Consider the following 12786-nt stretch of genomic DNA (forward strand, 5'->3'; position numbering starts at 1 on the left):
AGGAATATTGAGATCGGAGGTTTTATCCCAAAATATCTTTCCTCTGAAGGTGTGCTATTGTGGAGTTTGCATCTTCAAACTTTAAATAGCTTTGCTGTGAATCTAGATTATATTTAGTGGTGGTTGTGAAAATAGTGAATTCTCAATTTTTTGACATTCTATCAACAAACTATATCACATTTTCTTTTGGAAAAATGGGTGTGTTGAGGACATCAATTTGACTTAATTTTGTACGTCCCACTTTCAGATTATCTAAAATCTATTTGAGTTACATTTTGACTGTCTTTTATGTGAATCATTTTCTTTGACAGTTGATTTTCTCTATGCTCAAAACATTTGAATTTCATATCATACTTCCCACTTGCGTTTCTGTTGGTGCTCTTTGCATGTATCTTACTGAAACATGGCTGTTTTGAATGATTTTTATTAGCATCTTGAGGTTTTTGTGGCGTTAATCCCAATATATTGCCTCACTGTATAACAAAAACAGTTACTAACATTAGTAATGTTGATTGTGGTTCTTAAAACCTAGGACTGAAATTGAGTGGTCAGTCCTTGGTACAAATAGAAGGAAATCAAATCTTTCAAATTATAGCTAAAGTTAGTGTGACTGCATCCATCACAAGAAGGTATTATTATTGTTATCAAACAAATTTTCATGCTTGGCATGGGTAAAACATGCAAGGCTTTCTGATACATTCCAGTCCTGTTGAAAGCATTTTGGCTGATATACTGTGCCCTCCATAATGTTTGTGACAACGACCCATCATTTATTTATTTGCCTCGATACTCCACAATTTGAGATTTATAATAGAAAAAAATCACGTGGTTAAAGTGCACATTGTCAGATTTTAATAAAGGATATTTTTATACATTTTGTTTTCACCCTGTAGAAATTACGGCAGTGTTTATACATAGTCCCCCCATTTCATGGCACCATAATGTTTGAGACACAGCAGTGTCATGTAAATGAAAGTAGTCATGTTTAGTATTTTGTTGCATATCCTTTGTATGCAATGACTGCTTGAAGTCTGCGATTCATGGACATCAGCAGTTGCTGGGTGTCTTCTCTGGTGATGCTCTGCCAGGCCTGTGTTGCAGCCATCTTTAGCTTATGCTTGTTTTGGGTGCTAGTCCCCTTCAGTATTCTCTTCAGCATATAAAAGGCATGCTCAATTGGGTTCAGATTGACTTGAGCGGGTGATTGACTTAGCCACTCAAGAATTAACCATATTTTAGCTTTTTAAAAAAACTCCTTCGTAGCTTTAGGAGTATGTTTGAGATCATTGTCTTGCTGTAGAATGAACTGCCGGCCAATTACTTTTGAGGCATTTGTTTAAACTTGAGCAGGTAGGATGTGTCTCTACACTTCAGAATTCATTATGCTACTACCATCAGCAGTTGTATCATCAATGAAGATAAGTACCTTCAGCAGCCATACATGCCCAGGCCATAACCCCCAGTTTCACAGATGAGGTATGCTTTGGATCTTGGGCAGTTCCTTCTCTCCTCCATACTTTGTTCTTGCCATCACTGTGATCTAAATTAATCTTCGTCTCATCTGTCCACAAGATCTTTTTCCAGAACTGTGGTTGCTCCTTTAAGTACTTCTTGGAAAACTGTAACCTAGCGTCCTATTTTTTTGCAGCTAACCAGTGGTTTGCATCTTGCAGTGTAGCCTCTGTATTTCTGTTCGTGAAGTATTCTGCGGACAGTGGTCATTGACAAATCCACACTTGACTCCTGAAGAGAGTGTTTCTAATCTGTTGGAGAGGCGTTTGGGGATTTTTCTTTATTATATAGGCTGTTGGCCTGGCATCCAAAAAGCGTCTATAATTTAACTTTTGTGACCCATGTCTGGCACAGATTTAGATAAAATATCATTAAGAAGGAATTCGTAACTCGTCAGTGCCAAAAGTTGCACACTAATTAATTAAGATAATTAGAACATTTATTAGAAAAAGTAACTTGTGCTTAATAATAGGTAGCTTAATATTACTCTATGGGGAGCTGAGTTCCGTGCTGCAGGCTGTTTAGTTCCTGGCTCAGGGAGATCACAAATCAGAGAGAGCCTGGGACAGAGCAGCCAGTCTTCTGCCCAGTAGCTACCTGCCAACCACCATCTCCACCGGTTACGCCTGTGCCGAAGGACACTGTGGCAGGCGGGCTGAGGTGGCGGCCGGTTCCGCTGCCTGCGCTACTTCCCTCCCCGACCACAATGCGGTGGCTCCGTGCCCGGAGCGCCACGGCAGCGGCGAGTGAGTTGCTGGCATGATCCTCGACCCCCTCCTTTCAACGCTCCTGCCCTCCTCACAACTTTACCCCCGACGGCCCAGCCAAGTTTGCTATTTTGTGCAGTCCTGGGCCAGACTCCCTACACGCTGTGGAAAGGAACTCTCCACCAACTCGTTGGAAAATTTCTTCTGCATGTTGTTGAAGTAAGACCAAAATGTGTTTTGAACTCCTTCAAACGTATGCATGCACAGTAATCTGCAGTTCACTCTCTTGCAAAAACTAGATGACAACTTGCTGAAAGTTCACAGTAATCATCAATCGTACTTTCATGATTTATTATGGAGTATGATAATCATGTGAGGTTATTTGTATTATTGTTTTGACAGTTAAAACCTTTTGCACTAACCTTCCTCGGAATCTCCTGTCATCATGATCCCAGTATGCTCCCTGCCTAGCTAGCATGAAACTAAGCGCGTAATTGGTCAATAGGCGTCTAACTCAATGTCAAAAGTGCTTTGATTGGACAATTACTGCTCGGAAAATTTGTGCAGGTTTTTTTCGACGCGTATCAGATAGGATTTCTACAATATTTTTACACAATATGTTATAAATATAGGTAGATATGGGATGTGGGTCACAAAATGAAACGAAAATGCACCTTGGCCCACGGTCTAAGAGAGAATACTTCTGTCATCAGCTGTGGAGGTCTTCTTTGGCCTGCTTGTCCCTTAGTGATTAGTAATGTTCCAAACAGTAGATTTTGGTAAGCCTAAGGTTTGGCTGATGTCTTTATTCTTGTTTCTCAGTCTCATGACGACTTTGTTGACTTTCATTGGCACAACTTTGGTCCTCATGTTGATAAACTGCAATAAAAGTTTCCAAAGACTAGATGCTGAGAGCTCTCCTCCTGCCTCCTGCAGTAGTAAGGAGGCAATTAAACACGCCTGAGCAATTACAAACACCTGTGAAACCATGTGTCCCAAACATTATGGTGCCCTGAAATGGGGGGGGGGACCATGTATTAACGCAGCTGTAATTTCTACATGGTGAAACTAAAATGTGTAAAAACACCCTTTACTAAAATCTGACAATTTGAGCTTTAACCACATGTGATTGTTTTTTTCTCTATTACAAATCTCCAATTGTGGAGTACAGGGGCAAATAAATGAATGATGGGTCTTTGTCCCAAACATGGATGGCTCTATCTTGTAACTATAATTGACTATGTCTCATTTTTTATTCTAGTTCTGGTCCAAAATTCAGCAGTGGTGGTAGCAGCAGAGGGAAGATTGGCATGCAACCTGGTATCAAAATAAGGTGTGTTATTGAAGTAACTTGCATTTAACAGGAGCCCTACTTAAAATGGCAAAGTAGATATTATAGACTGGCATAACACACAAAGATGACTGCCAATTTTTTTTTTTTTGTGAGAATACTATTCAAGCTTTTAATTGTGAGGCTCCAATTTGTGGTCCAATCATGTATATTTTAAAATCCTAAGAGGCAGATGTTTTTATTCCCCCTGAGTCTGGCTCAATGTCCCAGAATGTGTAGTCATCATTGAGCCACCCATGATTACCACTGTTTTACAATAAGCGATCACAGTTTCCATGTTGAGGTCGGCACAGAAACCAGATTAAAACCTGGCTGGACACTGACCATAGCCATGACCCTGGCATGAGCCCAAGTCCTTAAGCATTTCCCCAAATACTTACCTGTATAAAGTACTGAGCAAGGCAGGTATCTTGACATGACTTAAAACCAAAGGATTCAAAGTATTCACCATGCCTGGGCTGTGATGACTGGTCAGGTGGGGTGGGGGAGCGAACAAAACGGGTTCTGCCTGTTATTTTAAAAAATCCTACCAGTTGTCAGGCATTTAGAAACATTCCAAAATTAATGCAAGACTTCAGGACAATTAACAATATTTGAAACACTAAAGATAAAACCTCAAATATTAGAATATGCCTAGGTCCCTGTTGGATATTTTCTTTCGATGAAATAAATGAAGAACGATGGTGGTCTGATTATGATGCAAGTTGTAAAAGAGGATTCCTAACATAAGTGTGGGGAATCTCTGCAACTTTGTGCTCCCTCAGTGTTTCCTCAGGGCATCAAATAATAAGCAAATTTGGGAATTCTGATTTTGTGCAGAAGTGGGCCATGCTGTGAGCCTGCTGTCACTTAAATAGTAACATCAATAGTCACCAGTAATTTTCAGGCTACATGGGACCAATCATTGTGATTTATATTATTTTTGTTAACCTAATGAATAACAGAATGCCAAGCAATCGGAAAGATCATTGCTACCCAACTCGTCCCAATGTCAGTTTAATTATAACTTGTGAAATTGACAGTGAAAATTATTTTGTAGCATGTAGACCCAAGAGAACTTTAATTTCAACGGTCTAGTGATAAATTAGGCATCAATAAATTTTAAAATTTGAAATCTCATGTATAAATGTATCTGTGCTGAGCTTGTTTAGTCATTGTGTGTTTAAAATGTGACAGTGATCACAACAGTTAAATTACAGTTCTTACTGGAGGAATCTGTTATTTCCCCCAAAGATTCATACTAATTCTTGTGTTCTTTTCCGATTTCAAAGTCGAAGGCGATCTCGAAGCAGAAGCCCACACAAAAAGGATAAAAGTCCAATAAGGTAATACTTGAATAAATTCATAGGTACTGCTGTAATAAAAAGCCAATTAAACTTGCATGCAAACCACATTTAGCACGAAGCATTGTTTTCACTGTGTGAAAAGGGTGGACCTATGGTAGGATTTAAATATTGGTTGTGCGTTTTGATATTTAAGGTTCAACAGGGTATTTTATAAAGTGCAAACAGTCTCTTTTTCAGCCCTTTTCTCAATTTATTTTTCATACGCGACCACTGAACACCATGGCACGATTGTTAAAATCTTGTACTGTTGTGTAGTGCAGTTAATCCTTATGCAACTTACTTTAGTCATGCATAAGCTTGTGTAATATTGTAGTGACCGTAATATGGTCAGGTTTAATTTACAATTGGAGACGGAGAAGGGTAAATCGGAGGTGTCAGTGTTACAGTTGAATAAAGGGGACTATGGGGCCATGAAGGGAGGAGCTGGCCAAAGTTGACTGGAAGGATACCCTAGCAGGGATGACAGTGGAACAACAATGGCAGGTATTTCTAGGAATAATACAGAAGGTGCAGGATTAGTTCATTCCTAGGAGGAAGAAAGATTCCAAGGGGAGTAGGGGGCGAATGTGGCTGACAAGGGACGTCATGGACAGTATAAAAATAAAAGAGATGTACAACTTAGCAAAGATGAACGGGAGGCAAGAGGATTGGGTAATGTTTAAAGAGCAACAGAAGACAACTAAAAAGACAATACGGAGAGAAAAGATGAGGTACGAAGGGTAAGCTAGCCAAGAATATAAAGGAGGATTGTAAAAGCTGCTTTAGGTATGTGAAGAGGAAAAAATTAGTTAAGACCAAAGTCCGACCCTTGAAGACCGAAAAAGGTGAATTTATTCTGGGGAACAAGGAAATGGCAGATGAGTTGAACAGGTACTTTGGATCTGTCTTCGCTAAGGAGGACACAAACAATCTTCCTGATATAGTAGTGGTCAGAGGATCTGGGGTGACAGAGGAACTGAAGGAAATCCACATGAGGCAGGAAATTGTGTTGGATAGACTGATGGGACTGAAGGCTGATAAATCCCCAGGGCCTGATGGTCTGCTCTAGAAATCGTGGATGCATCGGTGATAATTTTCCACTGCTCTATAGACTCAGGATCAGTTTCTGTGGATTGGAGGGTAGCTAATGTTATCCCACTTTTTAAGAAAGGCGGGAAAGAGAAAACGGAATTATAGACCAGTTAGCTTGACATCGATGGTGGGGAAGATGCTGGAGTCAATTATAAAAGATGAAAAAGCCGCACATTTGGATTGCAGTAACAGGATCGGTCCAAGTCAGCATGGATTTACGTAGGGGAAATCATGCTTGACTAATCTTCTGGAATTTTTTCAGGATGTAACGAGGACAATGGACAAGGGAGAGCCAGTGGATGTGGTGTACCTGGACTTTCAGAAAGCATTTGATAAGGTTCCACATAGGAGATTAGTGGGCAAAATTAGGGCACATGGTTTTGGGGGTAGAGTGCTGACATGGATAGAAAATTGGTTGGCAGACAGGAAATGAAGAGTAGGGATTGACGGGTCCCTTTCAGAATGGCAGGCAGTAACTAGTGGGGTGCCGCAAGGCTCGGTGCTGGGATCCGCAGCTATGTCAAATCAAATCAACCTTTATTGTCATCTTGCAAAGCAGTTGTACAGTGCAAAGTGAGAAGATGTTTCCCAGGGAATACCGGAGCATCGCACATGAAACTTAAAACATTTCACACATAATAACAATAAAAACAATCCAGTCCCTGATGAAACAGTATACATTTACAATGTACATCAATGATTTGGATGAAGGTATTCAAAGTAACATTAGCAAATTTGCAGATGACATAAAGCTGGGTGGCAGTGTGAACTGAGGAGGAGGATGCTATGAGAATGCAGGGCGACTTGGACAGGTTGGGGGAGTGGGCAGATGCATGGCAGATGAAGTTTAATGTGGATAAATGTGAAGATATCCACTTTGGTATCAAAACAGGAAGGCAGATTACTATCTAAATGGCGTCAAGTTGGGAAAAGGGGAAATACAACGGGATCTGGGGGTCTTTGTTCATCAGTCTATGAAAGTAAGCATACAGGTACAGCAGGCAGTGAAGAACCGAATGGCATGTTGGCCTTTATAACAAGAGGAGTTGTGTATAGGAGCAAAGAGGTCCTTCTGCAGTTGTACAGGACCCTAGTGAGACCACACCTGGGAGTATTGTGTGCATTTGGTCCCCTAATTTGAGGAAGGACATTCTTACTATTGAGGGAGTGCAGCGTAGGTTTACAAGGTTAATTCCCGGGATGGCGGGACTGTCATATGCTGAGAATATGAAGTGGCTGGGCTTGTACACTCTGGAGTTTAGAAGGATGAGAGGGATTCTTATTGAAACATATAAGATTGATAAGGATTTGGACGCGCTAGAGGCAGGAAACGTGTTCCCGATGTTGGGGGAGTCCAGAACCAGGGGCCACAGTTTAAGAATAAGGGGTAAGCCATTTAGAACGGAGACGAGGAGACTCACCGAGAGTTGTGAGTCTGGAGGAAGGAACGGTATACTGATTGGGGATGATCAGCCATGATCACATTGAATGGTGGGGCTGGCTCGAAGGGCCTAATGGCCTCCTGCACCTATTGCCTATTTATTTGTTTTATTATATATCTCTTTCCCCCCCCACCCCATGTTTAACTTACAAGCTTATGGTGCAATTTAGATTAACTGCCTTTCACAAAGTGATATGGCAGAGAATCATAATGGACTAATGAACAGGAGATATGGATTTGGGTCCAATCGCAACATAAGCACATGGAAGCAGGAATAGGCTGTGCTCTAAGACTGCTCTGCATTCTGTGTATGCATCAGGTCTACTTTACTGTTTGGTTACCGTATCGCCTGATCCCTCTAGCATTCAGGACAAGGATGTTTGGAAACACGCAGTTCTATCATGCGGTTTGTTTATGCTGGCATTTTAAAAAGTACAGGAGGTGCAGCTCAGCATTTATTAGATTTGTAGAAGGATGTTGAGGCAGCTCAGCATTTAGTAGATTTGCAGATGGTTGTTGTGTGAAATTTACTGAATTGCCTTTTGGGATTTGTTGACAAAAGCCAGATGATAAACAGTCCTTGTGAAAATTCAAGTGTGTTTACTTGTCGCATACATAGAAACATAGAAGATAGGTGCAGGAGGAGGCCATTCGGCCCTTCGAGCCAGCACCGTCATTCATTGTGATCATGGCTGATCGTCCCTAATCAATAACCCCATGCCTGCCTTCTCCCCCTATCCCTTGATTCCACTAGCCCCTAGAGCTCTATATAACTCTCTCTTAAATCCTTCCAGTGATTTGGCCTCCATTGCCCTCTGTGGCAGGGAATTCCACAAATTCACAACTTTCTGGGTGAAAAAGTTTTTTCTCGCCTCAGTCTTAAATGGCCTCCCCTTTATTCTAAGACTGTGTGTGGCCCCTGGTTCTGGACTCGCCCAACATTGGGAACATTTTTCCTGCATCTAGCGTGTCCAGTCCTTTTATAATTTTATATGTTTCTAAAAGATCCCCCTCATCCTTCTAAACTCGAGTGAATACAAGGAGTTTAATATGAACTGGAGCATTAAAAGTTAGAAGCATTTAAAGTACTGATTGAGGTTCGCTGATGAGGAAGTCCAGGAGCAGAGACCCAGTTCCCTGAGTTTGAAGATGGGCGTAGAAGGGATGCCGTTGAGCACCATGCTAGTCAGTGAACAACAGCTTGGCGTACGTGTTCTTGCTGTCCAAGTGGTCTGGCACAGAATCATGTCCGTTGTCCATCTGTGGTGGTGGGTAAATTGAAGATAGTCCAGGTGAATACTTAAGCAGGAGTTGATCTGCATCATAATCTTTCAGAAGTAATTCAGTACATTGGATGCAGGTGCCACCGTAGGGTAGTCATTCACATATTTCACCATGCTCTTCTTGGGCACCTGTTCTTTCTGTAGGATGTTCTTTTAAAGCAGCTGTGTACCTCAAACTGTAGTAGTGAGGTGTTGAAGAAATTTGGGTGAAATATCTTGTATTCAAATAATTTATGTTTAACATTTCTAAATATAATCTTCCATTTTCTAATATTGTTCATTATAGAGAGCCAATCGATAACATTTCACCTGAAGAAAGAGATGCCCGCACAGTGTTTTGTATGCAGTTGGCAGCACGGATACGACCCAGAGACTTGGAGGAATTTTTTTCTTCTGTAGGAAAGGTAGGATCATGATTTTTATTTAATATTTGTTTCAAAGTTAATTAACAAAAAAGTTATTTTTATTTAAATCATTGCCGGGCTCATCTGATTCAGTTATATTTGGAACTCCAGCGTCTTTTTTAGATGTTTATTGAAAAAATAACTATTTTGTAGAAAACTAAAAAATAAGAAAATAAATAGGCCATGCAGCTATTTGAGGCTGTTCCACATTTCGAAAGAATAAATTCAATCGCATATTCACTCCACCTCATACTATTTGATGCCTTTCAAATTTAGAAAATAGCCATCTCAAGGATATTCAGAAGTTTGCTTTCCACTGCAGATGTTATGGGGAACCGCATAGGACTACCATTGCCTAAGTAAATTTCTTTACAGAAATTACAGTAATTTAGTGTGGCCAATTAACTTCTAACCCACATTTGGGAGGTGGGAAGGAATCGTAGCATTTGAACGAAACTCGCAGGTTCACAAGGAATCATGTAAACTCCATGTGAACTGCACCCAAGGTCAGAATTGAAAGTGGTTTTCTGGTGCTTTGAGGCAAAGGCCACGCCAGCGGTGCCACTGCTCCACTTTGTAATCTTTGCATCTTAATCCTTGGGGATGAAATAAATTTGGATATCTGAGCTGAAGATCAAGTAGCTGCTGTGGATGAAGTGCAGTGACTTATTTAACACATTTTTTATTCATTTGACTTTGGTAAATTGAATATCTTTTTATACAGGTTCGTGATGTAAGAATGATATCAGATAGGAACTCTAGACGCTCAAAAGGAATTGCTTATGTAGAATTTGTCGATGTGAGCTCTGTTCCACTCGCAATAGGTTTGACGGGGCAAAAGCTGCTTGGTGTGCCAATTATTGTTCAGGCTTCACAGGTAAGGAAACATAATTTTATATCAATATATAATCAAATGTTAACTTAATTTAATGTCAGTTTACATCACATTGTGAATAAATTAAATGAATGAGAACTATAATGTCTGTTCACTAAAAACTGTCTTGAGCCCTTTAAACAATATCCCCTCCTTTTCAAGCTCAATTCATCTCTGAAACCCTCAATGGAAAAAATTAGCCTCTGCGTATCAGTTCCGTTCCAATTTAATTTTTGAGCACTTAGGTGATGGATTCAAGGAGTTAATTTCAGGCAGAGGAAAAATGACCCTACGGGGAAAGGGAGAGAAAATGTGTTTATATGCTGCATTTTGCAACTTAGTGTGGTCATTTGTGGGCCAGTGGTACTAACGAGGTTGCAGATTTTCAAGTTACAACGCGAAAGAATATCATTAAGCCTATTTTATCCGTGCTCAGTTTGTTCCACTTCATCACCCTCTCCAAAGCCCTGCATGCTTTCCATCAAAACCTCAATTGCCTAATAGATTTCATTATTCATGGAAGCTTCTTACATTATGGTAGATAGCAAAGCTACAGTTCTCTTGTTGGTGAAAAAATAGTTTCAAATGTAATGATATATGTAATCATATAAAAAAAACAACATTCTGTGTTGGTGCATTTTGTTTTCTACAATTTCTACATCATAATTTAATGTCAAATAATTTTGAGAAATCTAACGAAAGCAGAAATTGCTTGGAAAAACTCAACAAATCAGACAGCATCTGTGGAAAGAGAAACTGCCAGAATAAAAAGGTCAAGACTTAAAACATTGATTTTCTTTCTACAGATGCTGTATAATTTTCTTTCAGATTTGTAACGTATTGAGTTTAAAAAAAAAATCATTTACTGTTGGATATATGCAAGTTCCTCTTTTCACCAAATGAAAAGTTAATTCTGATCATTCATGTGAAACAGGCTGAGAAGAACAGAGCTGCAGCGCTGGCTAACAACCTCCAGAAAGGAACGGCAGGACCAATGAGGCTATATGTAGGATCTTTGCACTTCAATATCACTGAAGAAATGTTGAGAGGAATTTTTGAACCCTTTGGTAGAGTAAGTATAATAAAATATTTTATCAAATAAAAATAATTCAGTGAAATGTAATGTCATAATCCTATCATTTTTTTGAAAATGTGTTCATCATGCTTTGGTCAAATACTGATGCATAAACACTTAAGAGAGGGTGGGTATTCATAAATTAGTTATGCAGAAAATTTAATTTTACTTAAGGTCATCAGACCGTTGGAAAATGTGTAGATTTTTTTACATAAACTTGAAATAATTTTGGGGTTGTGACTTATGTTCTTTGAATCTTTAGATTGAAAATATACAACTGATGATGGATAGTGAAACTGGCCGATCGAAAGGCTATGGATTCATAACGGTAAGTTTTAGGTCTAAATTTGTATGTGTTTTATCATTTTACTTTTCTTTTCAGGGTGTTGACTGGATTGGATGACTTTAGTTTTGGTGAGAAAATAGATAGGTTGTTTAGTTTATTGTCACGTGCAGTGAAAATCCCGGTGAAGGATATGGACCCACTGAGGGCAAATGGGATTAGTGTAGATGTGTAATAAGCTCGGCATTGATGCAATAGGCATTGTGTCTGTTCTGAATATAATGCAAAGGGAGGAACTTTGATGCTAAAATTACTTATGATGCTAACTAGCATAATTGTTTTCTGCGCAGTTTTCTGATGCTGAATGTGCAAAGAAGGCTTTGGAACAATTAAATGGGTTCGAGCTTGCCGGTAGACCAATGAAGGTTGGCCATGTGACAGAACGATCTGATTCTTCCAATGCCAGCTCATTTCTAGACAGCGATGAATTGGAAAGGACTGGTATTGACCTTGGAACAACGGGGCGTCTGCAACTGATGGCTAGGCTGGCAGAAGGTACTTTAGTGTGAGACAGACTTGAAGCTTGTGCATGTTTTTTATGTTGATTTTTCTTTCTTTTCACTTAACTTAACTGATGCAATACTACAGGCTCTGGTATTTGAAATCCCTTATTTCATAGCATAGATTTTGTTTTCTTTGTTACAACTTGAATGGAACTTCCTCAGCCTTGAGTCCAGGCAGTATAGGCTGCAGTTTTAATGCCTTGTTCCCTGTCACTCAAATAGTATATAGCGGTGAATCCAACTATACAGAAATCCCAATGCCACATAGTTGTTTCCTTAATTCTCGTGGGATTCATTGGGGTTTCTCTGCGTTGTGCTGAGCTTTACTATATTGATTGGCAATGTTATACTGTGTGGCAAATAAAATTAACGTAATATGGAATGGCATGCATTAGTCTGGAAAACGCAACTGTTCGGTGGTACCAATGTTCCACATGCCACACTATTTAAGGTTTATTGCACAGTTTTCAGTGAACCTCTAATTTGTGATTCAGGTCTATAAAAGCCTAATAAGATAAAGAGTCTGTTCTTGTAGCCTCTTGTGCATACTGCATCACCCAGTAAATTTTAAAACTGATCTTGCCTGCAATTACTTGACCTCAAACTTTTTTTTCCGTGTAAACCGGCATCTTTTGTTCCTTCCAACACAAAACTTTATTTCATTTGGTTCTATCAGTCTCAACCTTGAAAGTTTTAATGGATCAGTTGTCACTACCTTCTCGTTGGGTAGAGAATTCCAATGTTCATAATGAGCAAAGGGAATGTCTCTGCCACCATATTCAATGGCAATATTCTAATTCTAGATTTCAGGAGAAATATTTACAGTATTAACCATGTTAAGGCTCTTGGGGACCTCAATTGCCTGCTGTCTTTCTA

The 12786-nt window shown here is 39.6% G+C and overlaps 1 protein-coding gene across 4 annotated transcripts in view; it reads left to right on the top strand.

The window, feature by feature from the left end:
* Positions 1–12786, top strand: part of rbm39a (RNA binding motif protein 39a) — a 39172-nt gene that overhangs the window by 15489 nt on the left and 10897 nt on the right. For all 4 annotated transcript variants that reach the window (XM_055652269.1, XM_055652268.1, XM_055652270.1 and 1 more), the window contains 7 exons: positions 3481–3552; positions 4842–4895; positions 8998–9115; positions 9840–9992; positions 10924–11061; positions 11327–11392; positions 11698–11902. In XM_055652269.1, the coding sequence (XP_055508244.1) occupies positions 3481–3552; positions 4842–4895; positions 8998–9115; positions 9840–9992; positions 10924–11061; positions 11327–11392; positions 11698–11902 (806 nt within the window). The remainder of the gene's footprint in view (positions 1–3480; positions 3553–4841; positions 4896–8997; positions 9116–9839; positions 9993–10923; positions 11062–11326; positions 11393–11697; positions 11903–12786) is intronic.

Source organism: Leucoraja erinacea, chromosome 21 (assembly GCF_028641065.1).
Source record: "Leucoraja erinacea ecotype New England chromosome 21, Leri_hhj_1, whole genome shotgun sequence".
Classification (NCBI taxonomy): domain Eukaryota; kingdom Metazoa; phylum Chordata; class Chondrichthyes; order Rajiformes; family Rajidae; genus Leucoraja; species Leucoraja erinaceus.